Below are 20665 nucleotides of genomic sequence, written 5' to 3'. Positions count from 1 at the left end.
TCAGTAAGAGACCGTAGTCTTTACAAGTTAGTTTACAAACTGCAATCACGTGGAACTGTCACTTGATTGTGTTTAGGATTAGCTGTATACCTACATATAAGCAATATGTACAACGAATTCCAGACATCACAAGTCACAGTGGAGTTCAGTGAATGCACTGCGCTCCACGCGTGAGCATATTTTTAAATTAGCTATTTCGTTCAGTACTCCTTTTAATTATATTATCGAGTAGTTATTTATGATATATACATATCTATGTGCATGAAGATGTACTTAATCGCATGATCGGTGATAGAGATTAGAAAAATCTGTATAAGAGTACTTCTTAATCACTTTTCGCGTTCAGTTGCCGCTTGGATTCAGTGGATATGTATTACGTAAGTACCTATGCTTGACGCTTGTACTTTCTAAGGGTATAACGCAGTGTTTTGACTTTTTGTTTGAATTTAATCTGCATGAAACTTAGTATTAGAATTAAATATAGTTCTTCTTAAATAAAAAAGTAAATATATATAAATAATAAATTGAAAAAATAAAAACGATTAAAATAAATTTTCTAGTTCAAATTTTTTAGAATTCATCTTCTTTAAATTGATATATTTTATACAATTGTAATAACTAATAAACTTATGGTTAACGAATTAATGAAAATAATCGATCAATTATCACACGTTTCTGTTACTATTTTAGTAGTACCTATATAATAATTTGTATTTTCATTACAGTAATATGTGTAAAGGCTATATCAAAAGAAATTAAGGATTTTTTTATTTTACACGTGTATACACGTATATACATGATGGAGAACACAAACTTAAAAAAATACCTTTCTAATGATATTGTTTTTTGTATGATAAATAAAATGTTTATAACATTAGATCCTGCTGAAGTAAAGAGAAGCAATATGTATTTAGAGGTATGTGTTTAGAAAAATTCTGAAAACATATTCTTTAGAAATATTTTTAAGAATGTGATAGTAAATTTTATTTTATAATAAATTATCTATTTCGTTTTGTAATATGATATAACAGATAGTTAGAGCTTTAGTACAGCTAATGAGGAATGAGGATCCACTATTTGCAAAATCGTATCAAGAAATTATTTATTGTGGAAGTTTTTATAAAGGTACAAAAGTTGGCAAACCAAATGAATACGACTTAAACATTGTTTTGAAATTTCCTATTGATTACCAAGGCATAAGTGTAAGATTGTTATTAACATGATTTATTCGTAGAATAAATGTTAATGTACTTATGCAAAATGTATTCGCTTTCAGCTTTCCTCGAATCAACCAGGATTTACTAAAATACATGTAACAAATGCCTCATTGACAAAGTTTTTATTAAAGTATGATTCTTCAAATCCTATCAGAAAGTATGACGAAAAAAAATATATATTTTTATAATAATAAATGATATTGCAATTACCGTCAATATATTCTTCAGGAGTTTTCAGAAACTTATTTCCCAAGAGTGCCTTGATCCAGATAATGTTCGTCAATGGATTGAAGGAATTTTAAGTAAAGTTTTTCAAACATTACCAAAAAACGGAAATAAATATACACTACAAATGCAAAACAGAGATGGTACCACTAGAAAATTTAAAATAAAAAAGAGCGGTCCAGCATTTACTCTAATATTAAGTATTTCTGAAGAAAGTGAAGATATACATATTGATTTAGCTCCTGCATTAGTTTTTCAGAAGTATAATATTCATGGATCTTCTGTAAGAATGAATGAAATTCAAACTGTTAGTACCTTTTATTACTATATTTCTAAATGTATTCTTCAATATTGAAACAAATGTATTTTGTTTTTAGTATAAAAACAAAGTATGGTATGCGATACCATTACCTACAAACAATAATGATTGGAATGAAAAGCTACATTGGAGATTTAACTTTTGCCACCAGGAAAATGAACTTCTTACAAGATATAGCCGTATAAAACCTGTCATACGTCAGATGAAGGTTTCTTAGTGAATTAAATATTTTGATAAATCTTAGCATTCCACAGAGCTAACTATCATACTTGCAGAAACTGAGAGACACGCAAAACTGGAAGAGTATTGCCAGTTATTTTATAGAAACGTTATTCCTGCATAAATTGATGATGTTTGAAGAGGATTTCGATAGAATACCTTTCACATTATTATTTTTTAAAGTAATATACTGCAAGTGATGCGTAAAAATTTATACAATATTATATTACATACTAATTGGAATTACAGATGTTGAAAGAACTTTATAACGCTTGCAATCAGTGCAGGATTGAGTACTTTTGGGATCTAAAATATAATTTATTACAAAAAATTAAAGCATCGGAAATGTGTAACATAACTTGTCGTTTAAACAGAATCATAATGTTGATTGAGAAGCAGATATCACCAAATCCATATATTATAGCTGAACATATTTGTAAGTTCATATTTTATCAAATTATATTAAAATGATATATATATTTAAATGAAACATTATGCAACAAACTTTTAATGTAATTTTTGTTTAAATTGCAGTGAACACAGATGAGTTAAGACTACTACAACTAGAATATGACAGGAGACAAAATAACAATCAAGATGTAGGTAGTCTTTGCACTATAATGTAATGAACGTAAAATTAATGTTTAGGGGTAGAAGATTCGAAAGCAGATAATGAAAGCATATATATAATATTATAATGTGTGTTGATTTTGGCATTCATGTATATTATGAAATATTAATTTATGATGACAACATGAATATTTTTAATACTATTTTCATGATAGAATTATTACAGAGTGTTGAAAATAATTTTATAAAAACTATTCGTATATTTTTATAATAAGCTTTAATAAATATTTAAAATCACAAAGATAACGCTGTTTCTATATAGACTTGTCAGGCCTAGAATTTTTGGCATGCATATAAAAATATTCCTCTATCTTTTATCCTCGTCCTACTATTTATCAATGTCAATACTATCCTTTATTTATATATTTATTTAATAAAAACTTTTCTACTAAATGTTATTTATTTGAATTTAGAATATATGTAAACTGTATCATAGTCACAAGCACAGGACCAACATTGTGGAGAATCTTTTCTGACATATGTATATTTGATGATTCTTATTAAATAATATATTTAATATACATATTACACATAATCAGTCAATACTTAATAAAAATAAAAATATATTATTGTAGCCATTAATAAAAGTTGCTCGTTATATACAGAAACGCTTGTTAGATAGAGACAAAGTTACCTCCATCACTTATTGGAACTTCTCGCCTCGACGTTATCTGCGTCGTTTTGGGTTAACATAACCCAAAACCCCTGTTACTGATTTGTACTTTATACACGTCTATATTGTAGTTGCTATTTCTAACTGTAATTGATCATAGGCATCGCTTTGCGATCAGCCCATTTAATAAAATAGTCTTCTAATTTAATTGCACAGCGTATCATAGTAATACAATCTCCTTCTGCACTATGCGCATTTTCAGGATAAGTACCGATGATATGTTTACAAACGCTAGATAACTTATAGTTAACTGGGCAACTGCTGGTAAAATTTAATCTTCTTTTCACGCTACTTCTTGTACTATCCTGAAAGTTTTTATTAGATAGTTTTATAATTTGACTTTCAGGTGTCTTTTCATTAATTTCTTGCATTTTGTTACAGCAACTGATTTTCGGAGTGTTAATCGTACTCTTAGAACAAGACTCATTCCTATTGTTGCTATTAAAGTTTGAATTCATGACAGAATCTAATGCATCAGATAACATTTTATCGTAACCATCGTTCAGCAGATTACTGACATCATCTGTCTTAGATAGGTTAGAAGTACCATGTTGGGCATCGTTTACTTTTTCTACAAAATCTCCTTTATTTGCAAAGAAATCTTTAATTAAATGGAGCATGTCAATACTAAGAATCTCTTCATTGAGAACCTTCAATAGAGAATTCAAGTTAAAAATTTATCACACTGAAAATATTATGGTACAAAATTGTAAATACCTCATTAATATTTCTAATCTCTGATAAAAATATTGGGTAATCAAAGTTATTTCCATTATAAGCTACAAAGCAAGTTGGTGCTGTAAGTCGACGTATAAAGTCTACCACTAACTTGTATGTCTCGCAGTTGAAAACTTGAACATCTTCTATATTTTCTTTACATAAACCTACAACAATATATATATAGGACATGTGATAGCTTATATTTTGTACAATACAAATTAATTGCTAATGGTAATCAAATATAACATACCTGTCAATTTGTGAACTGTTTTAGAGATTTCTATGCCTGGATCTATCGGTAGAACTAATTTATGTAATACTCTTGGTAAAGAGTTTATAGTATTGCACATAGCATTTCTCGATACTGCAATTAATGACAGTTCTGTGATTTTTGGCATGAAGTTTTTGTTAATTAATCCAGTTGTTTCCAAATCAAAGAATATAAATGTTTGAATAATTTTTTTAGACATTTTTAACGGTATGAATTAAGATTGATATAAATATGGTTTAATATATGAACAGATATTTCAACCTAATAATTAAGGAAAGCTTATTGTTAACATTATCAATTTTTTGATAGATACTATGTTATATATACAGTACGTTATTTATACAATCTATTATCACATACCCCGCCAATCGATAAGTGAGTAATTTTAACAAACAAGATAACTGGGTTTTATTCTTCTTCATTTGTCATCAGTTATTTTTATAAAAGAGTTTACCAACCTAACCTCCAATATGAGTCATTATAACAGGCAAAGATTATAAAATGTAACATTACATTACTTTGTCTATTTCTATATTTCTCTATTATTATGAAATTTAAGTGTAAATACGATTGTTTACAAGTATCGTAAGATTCTTGATTTGCAACGCATCTTCATTGATTAAAAGAGACACTATCTCATCATCTAAAGAGCATAAATTTAGGATTAATATTCCTAGGTTGTTTACGCGAGTGTACATCTTTTATATGAAATTTTTAATTGGAAATTTAACATTTTTGATAAACTATGATCAGCGATGATAGATAATGACTGTCTTCGAGATTCGAACCCGGGCCATCACCATGGTAGTCAGTGCTATTGTCCGCCCCAACAAAAATAATTTTTTTTTTTTTATTGAAAGAATAAAAACGAGATCCAGATTTCATTCGCTCTAGATCCACCGATCCACCTTACATATGTATCACATTCATCATATGACTTATATTAATAGGAACAATACATTTATTTAAATTTGCTTATCGTGTAACTTATGTACTTGTTGACTATTAGGAACATTATTGATTTATAATCTAATATTACTCTTTTCACAGAAGTCATTAAGTATTCTAAGTATCTTAATAGTTAGTACTTATAAAAAAATAGTCTACGCTAAACGGTGGATTCCTCTTTACACCCACAAGTTTTTTAAATCATTTTTCCCGCTCTTCATTGTGTTTAGTACACTCCCACAAAATACAAGAATAATTTAAAGAAAAAAAGATACCGGTGGCGCTATCGTATAAAAACGATGGGAATTATTTTCACTACAAACTTGGGCATTTTCCAACCGATGGTGCCACTAGTACTAAAAAAAATATATATATAATATTCTTAGGTCCATGGCCAGGACCAGCCAGGACAATTCATAACCTCAATTTATATTTACAATCTATTCTTGGGAAATGTCTAGAAATAAATAATAATAATTTTGTTACTTAACTTAATAAAAATTAGAGAAACAATGTGTAAACTGTGAATATTATATATTCTACATAAAACATACACATTTTTAAAGAAATACGTTTGTGTAGACAAAAAAATATACTTCCAAGTTTTATGCTGTTTAAAAACGATAACAGTACATAAACATAAATTAGTGCACTTTTAATAAAGTCACAAAAGAAAGTTGTAATTATGAATGAGAACCGTGACTCTGTTGTGATAGTTAAAGCAAAATCGTTTCGTAAAATATTTAAAGCTCCAGTGAAAGTAAATAAGATTCCAGAAGAAGTCTTGAATGATCCACTATTAAATGCAGCTATCGCTGCGTTACCTTCTAATTACAATTTTGAAATCCATAAGTCAATATGGAGAATCAGAGAAACAAAAGCTAAGAGAGTTGCATTACAAATGCCTGAAGGACTTTTAATGTATGCTACAACTATAGCCGATATTATAGAAGATTTTACAGGTGCAGAAACTGTTATAATGGCAGATGTAACTTATGGTAAGAAACTACAATGTTATATTATATACAGACAACTTTTAGATTATGTACAATATGTATCACTAAATTGACACAATTAAAAAATATGATATTTGAATTATCACTACAAAGGAGTTTGATAAACACTCTGTTAAATGTATAAAATGTATTAATTTAATTTTAAAATCAATGACTCTTGAATCATTTTTAACATTTCAAACAATAGCAGGAACTGATACATTATCAGTGGATTCCTCCATATGGTGAATGTGTTGACAGAAATAACATTTGATGGTTGTTTCTTTAAGTTTACTCCTGTTGCCAATAATATTTATTTATTACTTGATTTCCTATTAACCTTGCAAATAGTTTTTCATTTTTCTTGCAAAATTTACTTGTATAAAATGTGAAACTTTAGAAATACATATGCAATACATTAATGAATTTGAAATATAAAAATTATTTAACATAATCAAAGTCTAATCATTGCAATGATAATAATATATAGTCAATGTTTATATGCAGGAGCATGTTGTATAGATGATTATAGCGCAAAAGCATTGGATGCAGATTTTTTAATTCATTATGGCCATTCTTGTTTAATACCTATCGATCAAACAGTTGGTATTAAAGTACTTTATGTGTTTGTTAATATAAAAATTGATACTTTGCATTGTATCGAGTGCTTACAAGCTACGCTACCAGTTACTAGAAAGATAGCTCTTGTAAGTACCATTCAATTTGCTGGCACCCTACAAGCAATCGCTTTAGAAATGAGAAAAAATGGATATGAAGTTTCTACTCCGCAAAGTAAACCATTAAGTCCTGGGGAGGTATTTATATTAATCTGTTGGGTCATTCCATGCCAACTCGGACACTTTTTGGAGTAACATCTCAGATTTTGACGAAATTTGGATATGTTGTAGTCTTTAATGATATTTAAAACACAGCTGAGCCTGCCGCGCGTCACTTCGAGCCGACGCGCGTCGATCCAGCGTCCCTTCAATCAATTTTCATTCAGCCAATTTCAATTTGCCCATCTTTTTACAAGTACCACCAGGAAAAGGAAAAATGGGGCTATAAACTCATTTTTTTTTTCTTCAGATTTTTAAATACATGCCCGATATAAAATCAAGGCACTTGTTTAAAACAATTAAAAAAAAAAATGGTTCAAAAAACTTTTTTTGTTCTGAAATAATTTTTATTTCATACTTCCATGTCTTCACTATAAGAACGTAAAAGATCATTTTCATCCATTGTCTAGTTCAATAGCTACATTTTTTTAAAGAAAAGGTGCTACAAAACTTTGAACAGCTGTAAAATCGACAATTTTCAAAATTTTTCAAAATTCTTTGAGACACGTTCAAATATCACTAAAGACTACAACATATCCAAATTTCGTCGAAATCTGAGATGTTACTCCAAAAAGTGTCAGAGTTGGCATGGAATGACCCTGTTTTATTAAAGTATATTATAATTAAATTCTGAATGATATATTAAAGGACATTTATACTTTTTATATAGATTTTAGGCTGCACAGCACCACAAGTTCGATGTGCTGATGCAATTATTTATGTAGGAGATGGTCGGTTTCATTTAGAAGCAGCAATGATTGCTAATCCGACATTACAAGCGTTTCGATACGATCCATATGAGAAAAAATTAACAGAAGAATTTTACAACCATGATAAAATGTTAAATAATAGATTAACGGCTATCGAACATGCAAAAGAGACTGGTAGGTTTGGATTGATACTTGGTACTTTGGGAAGACAAGGAAATCCCAACGTCTTGAAAAATTTGGAAAACAAAATTAAATCGCTAGGAAAGGAAAATGTTATTATATTATTGTCAGAAATATTCCCAGACAAGATTAAACTTTTTAAGGGTATCGATGCCTTTATACAGGTAATATTATATATTTTTTATCTTTTATTTTTTGGCTATAAACACTACATATTGGAGAATTAAAATAAAAATTATAAAAATAGGTTGCATGTCCACGATTAAGTATAGATTGGGGTACAGCTTTTGAAAAACCATTTCTTACACCATATGAGGGAGCTGTTGCTTTAAAAATGATAAACTTTAACACTGATAAACCATATCCTATGGATTTCTATGCTTCTGCCAGCCTTGGACCATGGACTCCCAATCATAAGGAATCTGATTTAGAAAAACAGACTGATACTTGTTGTGGTAAATGTAAAGATAAAACATAACAATAAAAAATTGACTTTCAATGCAATATTGTTTAATTCATTCGTTTAAAAAAGATTTTAAGTTTTTCCCCTTAATTTTATTCAATATTTCATTCAATATTGAAAACTAAGAAAATACAGAAAATATAGTAGAGCTATCGTTACATTAAAAATATATATTTTTCTGTGCATATTTAAGTTGCCAAAAATAAATAACTTTTTCAAATTATTTTGAGAATATTTTTACTTTTCAACGTATTTCATTTTACATATGATAGGATTTGAATTTAATCGCGAGTAACAGACACGTGCCATTTGCTTTGAATATTTCTTGCTACCCTGATCGGGGGGGGTAGCGTGATTATAGAATGATAGAATGAACCGCGTGGGCGAATTACGTCATACGCCCACCTGTAGCCGCGCACACGTACAAAGCTATATATGTATTGCATAATAGGTATACGTTAAAAATGTAATTCTTATACGTTACTTAAATTCTTTCATATTAGAATATACATATTAACATACTTGCAATTTATACAATCACAGTTTAAATACGGGTAGTTGTAACTTTGAGATTTCATCATTTTTACACATTATAAATAATGAACTACAATTTCACAAAGTATCATTAATTGTTAATTTAATGAACATTATACTGTGATCGAAATGACACTAGACACGTAGACTTATTTGATACAAATATTATACTGTAAAATAATTTTATTAAGACGTTGCGAAAAATTTATTAAGAAAAGGTCACAGGGTAGATCGCATAGTTCCCGGGGGTGGAAGGCTGTTTCGGCCGCACCCCGGCGTCGCGACGTCAGTCGTCGTTCCAACGTGGCTCAACAAGTACACGCGGTACCGTGCAATTAGTTCAAATACTCGAAAATGTATTATATCATATAATTTACTATTACCTTATTTAAATCACAAATACATCGAAGAAGAGCTCAACGAAAATTGAAAATAATAAAAAATTAAATTATATTATCGGTCTAATGCTTCATTTGTTGATTAATCATCAACAGTAATCATTCAATTATCAAATTGTAAGTATTATCACATTCTCTTACTAATATTTTTGAAATTAATTTATGTCTTAGATATTAAATGATTTTTTTTTTTAACGCGATTGCAAATATTTCTAACTTTTTACGTGCATGCATTGACCCTGAAACACAAAAAAAAAAAAAGAAAAAGAAAAAATTTAACCAGCAATAATGTAATTTTATATAGTACTATTTGTAGTAATAGTAATAATAATTTTTAAATATTATTAATTCTATTTAAAAGGAATATTTTTTAATGAGATCCAAAGTAATGAACGGTGATAACTGGGAGGAAAAATGGCCAAAACAACAATCACAAGCTAGAAAATCAGTACAATCGAATAGAAAGAGAACTGAGAAGTCAGGTTTGAAATTATCAAAACCATCTAGAGGATCTACACCTAGAGAAAGAACCCTTAGAAGATTGGAAAGTAATGAAAGAGAAAGAATGAGAATGCACAGTTTGAATGATGCTTTTCAGGTAAAATCACGTTCAACACTTTTTACATAAAATTATTCACTACTAAAAAAGTTTAAAGTATTATGCTTTGTAGTCTTTACGTGAAGTTATTCCACATGTAACCAAAGAAAGACGACTATCAAAAATTGAAACCTTAACTTTAGCAAAGAATTACATAGCAGCCCTCACAGATGTGATATGTGCAATGAGAAATGAAGAGAAAACTATAAATCAACAGGCTGAGATTCCTGAATCTCATGAATCATCCAATAACAAAACTAAATGCCTAAATATGAATATTCCAATTCCTTCGAAATCCTGTAGTTAGGGAAGCTTTATTTTTTATGTGAATAACCATTCATAGGATATGGCAATTCTAAAAACAGTACAGGTTTCTGAAATGACAAATATTTAAAAATTTTAATTCATTACAGTGTTATGATTGTTTGAGAGCCACATTACTTGAATTTCTTATCAAAACTCTAGTATGAAGTATCTCATAAAAATGCATAAAGGTAATGTCAAAATAAATTAAATAATTAATGAATCAATGCTGAATTTCGATATTGTTTACTTCAATTTTAGTACTATTTAATAAGTATTATAGAAACTATTGTGCCAAAAAATGCTAGTATTTTCATAAAACAAAGCAGTATTTTAGTATTAAAAGATGTCAGTATTATTGTGTATATGTATTATATAAAGATATTGTACTCCAATTATTTTGTAACTATAAAATGCATGGTATATTGTTCCAAATATTGAAATAAATACTATCAACCCTCGGATGTCGAACATGGGTAATTTTTTACTCGGGATTTGACACATAATTGAATCAAAAATTTAATTTGAAGTACATTCCGGATTGTAAGATTGTAGTATAAGTAAAAAATGAGCCATGTCCGTCGTCCGCGGATTATTGCAGTAATTATAATCTAAAATACAATTTTATTTATGTAAAGATAAATGGAAAATTTATAAAGCATAATAATATAATTTGTTAAATGATGTTTGTTTTTCTACATACACGAATATAAATGGAAAGTAAAATAGACTACGCACGTACAATACACACCTTCCCTTATTTTTCACACCTAATGTGAACAAATAACATTAACCACATTACAATTTTATTATATCGTTCAATTATTATGGAATGATTATATGTAAATATGAAAAAGGTATAAACAATTAAATGCATTATCCAGTAGAATAAATAATATATTTACTATGTACAAATTTTATTAAAATCATAGAAGACAAATTCTTAATTGTTTCTTTTTTGCAAATTGATTATTGGTTAGTGCGTTAATGCCTTATGTATTTTAAAATATTACTAATTGAATATATTAATAAGTTAAGTAACAGTAAAAGAAATAGTTCTACTTTCTAAATCCTGTAAATCAACCAACACACCTGTTTGTGTTTTAGAAAATTTTGGAATACAAATCAATCTTGCTACCTGTTCTTCATTTACTGTGAATATACATTTTATTTTATCAAAGTCAGTTTCATTTTCATAATGTGAAAATAAAAATTAATTATAAATATTCTTACCTGTTATTAATTTGGTGTCATATTCGTCCATATTACCAACAAAGTAAATATCAGGACAATCTGTTATAACAAATGGGTCTACCTTGGAATACGGATAGGCTACTGTAGTGTCTGGTGCAGTTGGTGCATAGTGTCGCCAATATAATGTACGTTCTAACCATGTTAATGGCGAAACGTCTGCAAGCCCAGCAACTTTCATAATATCCATAATGGGTTGACCGCTAGAACCAGCTATAATACGAGAGTTGATGCTACCAATCCATGGATTGGTGGCTCCATAGAAACTCTTAAACCTACATCATACAAATGTAAAAATATTTATTTATTATGTAAGGTGAACATCATTTTGTCATCTTAATTATTTCCAGTATTACTGAATCAATTAAAACTATTCTTTGTTTTTGTTTAGAGATGCTGGTTTCCATAAAAAAAAAGATGAAGTTGAGATTAAAAACTTTGGAGAAGTTAATTTAGAAAAAGAAACTATGATCAGCTTATAAAATCTTCTGATCCAAAATATCAAGAAAGAAACAATTTCAATTAGTCTATTCTTACTAAAAGTATTAATGTAATCATGTTATTTACCCAGTATACATATAATACAAACATATTGCATTATCACCTGGAACATTGAGGTAAAATACATGGATGCAATGATTGCTGAGGTATTGTATGACAACTTGGATCAAATTCACCAGGCATTAATATTATGGGGCAAGATTGTACTATAGGATGAAGAAAATTGTCAAGTTTATGTGTTACCATTGCAGCATTTTTAAATAGAATTTCTTCGTGTGCTTTAGTTTCAAAATATCTTTTATAATTGTGAGTCTCCACAGATCCCCTCACACTATTTCCTACAATAATATTAATACTTTAGGTAATTATTTACAACAAAACTGATTTCACAGATTTTAACAGCTTTATAATACATTGAAAAGGTTGTATCAGTGTGTTTTTCTGAGTTTTTGTAAATTATATTTAAGAAAAGGTAACAATCCACATATTTTTTATTCCAGACATACATCCCCTAATGTACTTCAAAATTGTTGAAATCAGTGATATGGACTAAATTGTAAATAATTACTTTATTATTTATTTTAAATTACTGTCATATAATTCTATACCTGCTATAATAATACACACAATGGATGCCACTTGTTTCTGAATTTCTGCAGATCCAATCATTCCAGTTATCCATTCTGATAATAGATTTAAACTTAATAACTGTGTATTATTTGCTAAATCTAAACCTGAAATTATTAAAATTTGTCCCCATTCTTTCAATGGTTTATCAACTGTAGCTATATTTGTGCAACATCCTGGAAAACACCAATCTATCACCTAGAATCAATATATTTGATACAACAGGACTAGAGAGATTGTAAATTATATTAACTCTTTATGGATGCAAGTGGTCATTGATATTAATACGTTTGTATATGCATTTTCTAAATGGTTCAACTAAGCTAAACACCATGATACAAAGAGTTAATACTTGCTTCAATTATAATTATTTGTGTTTGATTGCGTTTAATTGATATTTACTGTGAATGCACCATTTTCCAATTCGTGTCCAAATACAGCACAAACAACACCGGTAACGACATCTTGAATATTTATGTGATTTCCAACCAATTTGATACGCAACGTTTCATCTTCCAAGAATAATAGATCTTTAAATGATGCATAATTTGTTCTGAATGATTGAGGCGTCACTTGAAGTTCCTCGCTGAGCTCGCGCAATACTGATGGCTTTAGTTCTTGGTGTTTATACAATGTTCCTATTATGATACAGTCGTCATTTCCATTCCTTTCAGCAAGTTCTAACAATGAAACAACTTCATATTTCGCTAGGATAAAGGACAGATTAATTTTTTACGAGATTAAAAATATAACCTAAAACGATAATAGTTGTAAGCTGCATAAGAAAATTTACCCCATTTGATCTTTGATTTCTGCAGGATACAATCCCTCAACGCTGCTAACCTTGCCAAGTATATGTCACAATATTGCTTCTCAAAATTCTTCGAACGAATTTTAAATTTTTTAAAATCCTCGAGTTTTAACGATTTACGATCATACGACGACGGTGAATGAATTTCCATTACAAAACGCACTCTTCCATTCGACTTTCATTAATTATATGTCAATGAATCAGTACATTTAATATATTATGGTATCAGTTAAAATTAAATTGAAAATAAATGAAGAATATTTGTTTAAACGAAATGTTCAAGCTTTACTGCAAAATTATCGATTGTTAACAGGAAAAGTGACTTATTTAATCTAAAATATGAAATAAAAAATATGATATAGATAAGATATTTATACAATATAAAAGTCATGCTTTTATTTAAATACATATTTTGTTTTATCTTTAAAATCATGGTTATTTTTATATATCTATATGAATATACAAAATACTATGTTTTATGTGACCATATTTTGAATTATTGTAAATAATTAAATACAAATAAACTTGCATAAAATTTTATTTTTGGTATAATTGTATTATATTGTATAGATGTTATATAATTTTATAAAGGTGGATGTAAAATCTTAACTATTAGCGATGTATGTAAAATAATTTATTTTATATTGACATCAGTTTTTGTCCTTACTTTTGATTATAAATTAAAAAATGATGCACAACCTTGAATATATAAATATTGAAAAAGAAATTGAAAATACAAATAAGAATACATATACATTGAATTATATGAAATCCAATAATACTCTACAATGTATAAGATATTGTCAGTTAATTAAAAAATTCATGCTGGGTTTGGTGGTAAGCCCATTGACCATGCATCTAGTAATTTTTTATCGTGAGGACCAGCACCTAAGCTAAGCATAAGTCCAGAAAGGTCTCCACTATGACCACGACCTCGCATGGCATGGACAACTTTTGCGATGCTATAATTACAACAAAATTATACTTTTAACTTAGAAACCTAAAAATATGTAACGAGAAATCTTTTCAAGTCTTTCTAATGCTTATATGTGATTATACTTTGCCCATTCTTCCTGTAGCGCAGCAAAATGTGCTTTAAGGGTAGAATTTCCAAGTTTTTCGTTGTCAAGTGATTTTTCAATTTTTGTTAGTAATGTTGGAAGTTTCAGTGGCAAAGAACCCGTCCATCTAACGACGTGTGACTGTGAATTTTCAACTTTATGTTCATCAGACATAATATCTAATCTACATACACTTGCGCAAGGTAGTGGAACAGCCACTGAAATATCCATACCTGAAATCAGTAATACAATTTTTTGAGCATTTTTGAAAATAAAATTGACGATTCGTTAGTTTATAACAATATGTAAATACCAATGAAGTTACACTTATTAGGATCCATATATTCTGTCGCTCGAGCCTTGACTCTTCGACATGCACATGGAATAAGAGAACTAAGTCCATACAAAGATTCCAACCTTTGAATACTTGGACCTCTTACCAAAATTTGAACACCCGTTAAACTAGAATATAAAAGTTGTCTAAATTGGTCTTTTCCTAATATGGTTCTTAAATCTCTGAGTATCACTGTAGTAGATTTTCCTGAAACTTCTGAGAACTCCGAGGTCGCTTCCGATTCGTTTGAATTTAAATTTAAGTTTACAGGTAATTTGGCATTTACTAAAGTAAATCCTTCCTCAGTTTCTGGAAAATAAAGTTTTTAGTGAAGTGAATTTATACGTACTTTTTGCGAATATAATATTTGTTATGATGCTAACCAATTTGATGCTCCAAATTGTAACTTAATTCATCATCTAATAAGCTCATGGGAAAAATTTCTATACAATGTCTTGCTCCTGCGCTAAGAATCCATACCAGCCACATGTGGATTCTGATTTAATTGTAATTTGTTAACATCTTATTTTATAAACATTACTGCATATTGCATGCCAAATATGAAACAAATATTATATCATATATAATTCAAACGAATATAATTGATTTATTTAATAAACTTTTCAACCTTTATTTTAGGTTATTTTATTAATGTGTGTGACTTTTGTTTAATACATACACTATACTTGTTTTGACTATATGCTATTACATTTGTTTCAAATATGACAAGAAAAATATGTACTTTGACCTTTAAATGTAAAACAGACCTTATGAAAACATGTTCCTCGTTTGTTATGTCCCTAAATGTTCTGGGTTGTTTGTTTGGATTATATGATCTCGATCCATTATTAGCTGTTGTTAGACGAACTACTCTTTGTGGACATTCTGCTTCTTCTGCATTGTACTTCTTTTCAGCAAAATCTTGTAATTCACGAATTACTTCTTTTAAATTATCAACTAGAAAAGGCCACATGTTTAAAAGAAACTGTTTGTCTCTCATGAAGACAATAAAACTGCACCATCTTCGAAAACCTCTTGCCTGTAAGATAAAAAAATATCTTCGTATCGATGAAATTCATCTTCAATTTCCTTCTAGATATTAAGATTATAATTATTGAGATGATTTGAATAATTTATTGTAATAGCTACCAAACATGCTTTTTCGTTGCATAATTCACCTGGGCATCTTTTAATGTAAACGTATGACTTAAAACATGCCCCCTGTACTCATCTCCAAAGTAGCAGACACCTTCTTTACCAGGATGTACTTCGCAACTTAAACTCCTTAAACGATAATACATCTTTCATTTTTAAATGAATCATTGGCATACAAAACTATTGTACAGAAAGCATAAGATAAACAATATTTTGTAATTATTATACCTAAAACATGCATGCTTCAATAAACACCAAACATCTTGAGTTAACGATTGTTGAGCAGAAAGGAATGATGTCCTAGTTTCGTGTTCATTACTCAAATATTTCACGTTACCAATACTTTGGCATCCTTCGCATTCGTACTGTCCATCTTCTCCATTATTTTGACTTCGTCTTAATATGTCTTTTGGTCCGTAAAATTTTAGTTTCTCTGTACTATGATTATCATAGTTACGATACGTTTGAGTTGTGAATATCACTTTGGGCCCGTGTGATTCACAAAAAATACATAATGCAACCACAGCATTCATTTTCTTTGCGTGAATATTATGAATATATTAACGACCAATTGTATATTTTCATACTTTTAGTATCGCTATCATTTTAAATGTATACATTCAATAATACGTACAAACATTATAACAACTTTATAATATTTAAACGAAACATCGAAATCTTCTTATACATATCAAACAATTGTGAATGTCGAAATTACGATTTTAAACCTAACCTCGGTTTGCGGTATTGATCATAAAATGCAGTTGATGCAGTGACACGATCTTATTTTATTATTTATCTATGAATAATTTCTGTTTTAGAAAACAGTGAAATTCACTTTTTTTAATTTTTTCACGTGATAAGACAAGAATGAAGACAAGCCAAGAGCACGTGACATTATGATAGGCTCTTATACATACTGTACACACATTTATATCTTTTGACCGGATGAGGAGTGTTCATATGCACACAGGCAATTTTGACGACCTCGCGCAAGTAAAAACAAAAATATATTTACGTAGTAAAGCGGGTTGCCCATTATAAGGTGCAACATGTAATGCTATCAAAATGTCGGTCAGTTTTTTTCCAGCCACTCACGACAATATTAATGATGTATATGTATACGTAAAAATTATAATTCTCGCTATCATTAAATATTTATTGAAAACATTTATTTTACATGAATTATAAAGATATTATAAAATGTTCCTATTTTACGTTGCTATGTATGATGATTTTAATTTAATACCCTCGTATGCACCTCTCATCCATATACCTATTGCATGTGCCTGAGGATAAGGATATTTCAATTCCTGTAACATATATTAAGTAAGTTTTTTAGTTTGTGGAACAAGGAATATCATTAACCAACATTAATCAAAATAAGTATAAAAAGTAGGATATCGTACATTATATGTCTTCATACTGGAAGATTGTACATGTACAGTATTCATAGCAAAATTCTCAGCAGCTTTTACAGCTACACCAAATGCATTAATAGGATCTGTATTTTCATTTAGTGCATTTGCTAAATAAAATTGTATTGTTGTTAAAGCAGTTATCATAGTTTTATCACCTACATCAAACAACTGAAATTGTCCAATTTCTTTATTTGCCATAACTAGTGCATTTAACCACATATCAGTGGTTATTTGTTTGTTACTTTCATATTCTGAAAAAGCCTAGAAAATGATATTTTCAAAATATTAATTTATATTAGTTTGTAAATAATTCTAGATTTAGTTTAAGTTAAATAACTTATTCATTAATTTGGTAAATAATTCTTTACTTTAGCAAAATTAAAAAAAAATAGAGTGTAAAGTTTTCCTTGTAAACCATCTACTGTTCTGTCAATGATATGACCAATTTGTATAAATGTTGCATATGGGCTTGTTCCAAATATTTTATTTTCCTGCAAAATTTTATTTTATTAAAAATTATTTATTTTATTTTTGATAATGTATAAAATACAACCTGAATTGTATCTTTTATAGCTTCAGCTCCTCGAGCAAGGTTTGTACCGTAATTTCCATTTCCAAATTCTTGATCTATTCTATTCAATTGTTTAGCACATGCTATTATTGCTTCACATGCCACTGATATAACTGATAAAAATATTTTACTTGTTTCATACTTTATCGTTGGACCTTTTATATTTATATGAAGTGTATCACCATTCTGTAGTAAAAGTCTATTTACTTCTCTAATGTAACAAAGTACCATCAGTAAATAAATAAGATTCATTTACCTTACAATACTTTCCAGATGTAGTTAAATTTATTTTATCATCCTAAAAATAGATTGGATGCTTATGTATAATATATAACACATAGCATTTACTAAACTTTTCTTAATTAAACTAATATGAATTAATTTCATAAAACTTGTATTACTTTCTTCATTTCTATCACATCAGAAGTTAATACTTTTGGCCAAGCAGGTGCAGTTGTAGGGAAATCCAAATATTTAATTAATACTGGATTAATTGATAAATTTAAAATACAAACATTAAAGCCTTTGGTATTCGAATTTGTTATTAATGGCTTTAAATATACTTGCTTTATTTTGAAACTGCATACTTTTGTCTGTTTCAAAACTTTATAAATAAAAGTGTATGTTTCTAGCTGACTGCAACCTAGGTAATTAAAGAAACCTTGAAACTGACACTGAGTTACATAAATGATATTTTTAACATGAATTCTTTGTATACCTAAATTGTTTATCATAATTGCAATATCATGGCCAACACAATATGTTGCAAATGGATTTGTTTGCAAATCGATTGCAAGTGAATCATTTGTTTCATATAGTTCCTTATTTTCTTTGTCTTGATTCATTGCATTCAATACATTTATCATAGGTTTAAACATTTCTTTAACTGAATTTGAAAGCATTTCCATGTCACATTCCTTATGAATTATATTTTCATACTCTATAAAATAAAAATTCTATTGATTTTATATTACTCTATTACACATTCTGATTTTCTTAACATCTTGCTACCTGTTTTTAAAAGGACTATTTCTCTGTTCTGGACAATATGTTTGCAAAGATTATAAATTTCATCTATATTCTTTCCTTCTTCTGACATAGCTCCAGCTATTTTGTACATAAAAAATGATGCTAAAAAACCTTGCTCCTCGGTAATGGATAAAGAATGTGTAGGTATTTGAATTACTTTAATAATATATCCTTTTTCTTCAGCATGAAATTTAGCTAAATGAAAGTTTATAGAATAGTCAGCATAATTGTCTATAATTAACAATATTCCTGTAAATAAATGTTCTATTTTATTTTGATTTACTATTGTTATATGACCATGACTTATTTCAAATTATAAGAATGTTTAAATACAGGTAACACATTTCATTACCAGAAGAATAGTCGTATTCAAATTCTTCGATAACTCTCATTATAATACTCTGCGAAGGTGCACAAGTATTTCCTAAAATTGCAGCCGTTAACATACCATGACCAACGCATTCTGTATATGGTAATTTATTTTCAGCTCTACCTCCAGATATTATTTTCACCTATTAAATATATATAACATTACTTTATAATTAAAAGATTCTCCATTAAACATAACAAGTTATTTACTTGTCCAATCATATTTTTATAATCTTTACGTAAAATTGTCTGACAATCTTCTAACACAACTAAGCCACCGTGTACTGCTGCTATTCCCAAAAGACTTTCATTTATCAGTTCCTCAGACATACTTTCGCACAAAAGTGTCTCTCAAATAAATAATGCAATTCCAAATATGACAAATATATTACAAATCATATACTTTTAAAACATTTCCATTGGATGTTTGCACTGAGTTTAACTAAAAGAATAGTCGTACACATACACTTTTCAAAATTTGAAGGTACAACTTTTTAAAAAATTATGAGTTAACCTAAAGAGAGGAGCCACAAGAATGGAAATGGAAATGCAAAAGAAAACAATAATGAGACTGACGCCCGCACGTGGATGATGTTTACATCCAAGAAAAGATTTATTGCAGTTTATCAAGTGAATATGATTGATATGATCAACTTTGTTACAAGAGAAACACTGAAGAGAACATAGAGATACGAACTCTCAGAATTGTGCAAAACCTGCAAAACTTTACAGGATTTGCATAGAGGGATATTTTTTAGTAGCAACGCCAACTTTAGCGATATTACTCCCTAGTTTTCCTTGTAAGGCTCAAAACAGGGGTTCAAACACTTGTGGTGTTGATTTGATTGTTTACATCATTTTTTTTATATATTTACGTAAGTGTCCTAAAATGATATTTCGACAACATTTACGTTTCAAGTATTGTTTTAAATGTTCTCAAAGTTACTTTCAACAATTTTTGTCGTATTTTTATAAATGCATAAAAAGACGATCTTGATTATGGATTAGTTATACATTAATTATCAATTCATAAAGGGGAAGACACGGGTAATGCAACGAGGTGTACATTACCGCCAAAAATGGGCCTACAAAGGGGTTCGGGATTGTTCGCTTTTCGTCCTTATATTAGCATATTTTTGGCTGAATGAGGGTTCATTCGAAAGAGGAAAGTCCAACAAAGGGTGCTCTGGTCATGACTAGTCGAGGGTGTGTTGATATTTAATAATATGTGCGTCCAAAGTCGAACAAAAATCGAGCAAAACACACCTGCAGAATGAAAGTATTTTTATATTATTA

General features: G+C 28.9%; 6 protein-coding genes across 6 annotated transcripts; 3 read left to right on the top strand and 3 right to left on the bottom strand.

Annotated features, from left to right (window-relative positions):
* Nucleotides 1-44: 44 nt before the first annotated feature.
* On the top strand, nt 45-2606 carry LOC128894825 (cyclic GMP-AMP synthase-like receptor). The gene is made up of 9 exons (XM_054156837.1): nt 45-377; nt 726-916; nt 1032-1202; nt 1277-1374; nt 1446-1749; nt 1820-1969; nt 2037-2162; nt 2230-2416; nt 2515-2606. The coding sequence occupies exons 2-9, from the start codon at nt 797-799 to the stop codon at nt 2604-2606; spliced, it is 1248 nt and encodes a 415-aa protein (XP_054012812.1). The 5' UTR covers nt 45-377; nt 726-796.
* Nucleotides 2607-3301: 695 nt separating this feature from the next.
* LOC128895043 (uncharacterized) lies at nt 3302-4611 on the bottom strand. Its single transcript, XM_054157260.1, has 3 exons — nt 4254-4611; nt 4001-4167; nt 3302-3933 (listed from the first exon to the last, which is right to left on the bottom strand). Exons 1-3 carry the CDS (start codon nt 4471-4473, stop codon nt 3364-3366), a joined length of 957 nt encoding a protein of 318 aa, XP_054013235.1. The 5' UTR covers nt 4474-4611; the 3' UTR covers nt 3302-3363.
* A 495-nt stretch (nt 4612-5106) lies between these two features.
* On the top strand, nt 5107-8447 carry LOC128895042 (2-(3-amino-3-carboxypropyl)histidine synthase subunit 1). The gene is made up of 4 exons (XM_054157259.1): nt 5107-6220; nt 6725-7032; nt 7724-8107; nt 8191-8447. Exons 1-4 carry the CDS (start codon nt 5908-5910, stop codon nt 8419-8421), a joined length of 1236 nt encoding a protein of 411 aa, XP_054013234.1. The 5' UTR covers nt 5107-5907; the 3' UTR covers nt 8422-8447.
* Nucleotides 8448-8659: 212 nt separating this feature from the next.
* LOC128895044 (protein dimmed-like) lies at nt 8660-10923 on the top strand. Its single transcript, XM_054157261.1, has 3 exons — nt 8660-9455; nt 9700-9936; nt 10010-10923. Exons 2-3 carry the CDS (start codon nt 9712-9714, stop codon nt 10241-10243), a joined length of 459 nt encoding a protein of 152 aa, XP_054013236.1. The 5' UTR covers nt 8660-9455; nt 9700-9711; the 3' UTR covers nt 10244-10923.
* Nucleotides 10924-11115: 192 nt separating this feature from the next.
* LOC128895041 (DNA polymerase delta subunit 2-like) lies at nt 11116-13821 on the bottom strand. Its single transcript, XM_054157258.1, has 6 exons — nt 13412-13821; nt 13021-13325; nt 12600-12816; nt 12095-12329; nt 11473-11765; nt 11116-11391 (listed from the first exon to the last, which is right to left on the bottom strand). The coding sequence occupies exons 1-6, from the start codon at nt 13578-13580 to the stop codon at nt 11273-11275; spliced, it is 1338 nt and encodes a 445-aa protein (XP_054013233.1). The 5' UTR covers nt 13581-13821; the 3' UTR covers nt 11116-11272.
* A 227-nt stretch (nt 13822-14048) lies between these two features.
* On the bottom strand, nt 14049-20243 carry LOC128895045 (uncharacterized). Its single transcript, XM_054157262.1, has 17 exons — nt 19580-20243; nt 19353-19512; nt 18983-19249; nt 18690-18911; nt 18373-18614; nt 18228-18269; nt 17954-18157; nt 17769-17891; nt 17389-17661; nt 17229-17292; nt 16208-16355; nt 16003-16108; nt 15592-15863; nt 15208-15320; nt 14804-15133; nt 14489-14723; nt 14049-14391 (listed from the first exon to the last, which is right to left on the bottom strand). The coding sequence occupies exons 1-17, from the start codon at nt 19697-19699 to the stop codon at nt 14250-14252; spliced, it is 3063 nt and encodes a 1020-aa protein (XP_054013237.1). The 5' UTR covers nt 19700-20243; the 3' UTR covers nt 14049-14249.
* Nucleotides 20244-20665: the final 422 nt, after the last annotated feature.

Source organism: Hylaeus anthracinus, unplaced genomic scaffold (assembly GCF_026225885.1).
Source record: "Hylaeus anthracinus isolate JK02 unplaced genomic scaffold, UHH_iyHylAnth1.0_haploid 4, whole genome shotgun sequence".
Taxonomy (NCBI): domain Eukaryota; kingdom Metazoa; phylum Arthropoda; class Insecta; order Hymenoptera; family Colletidae; genus Hylaeus; species Hylaeus anthracinus.
Note: the sequence above shows the minus strand (reverse complement) of the source record. Positions and strands in the feature narration are given on the sequence as shown.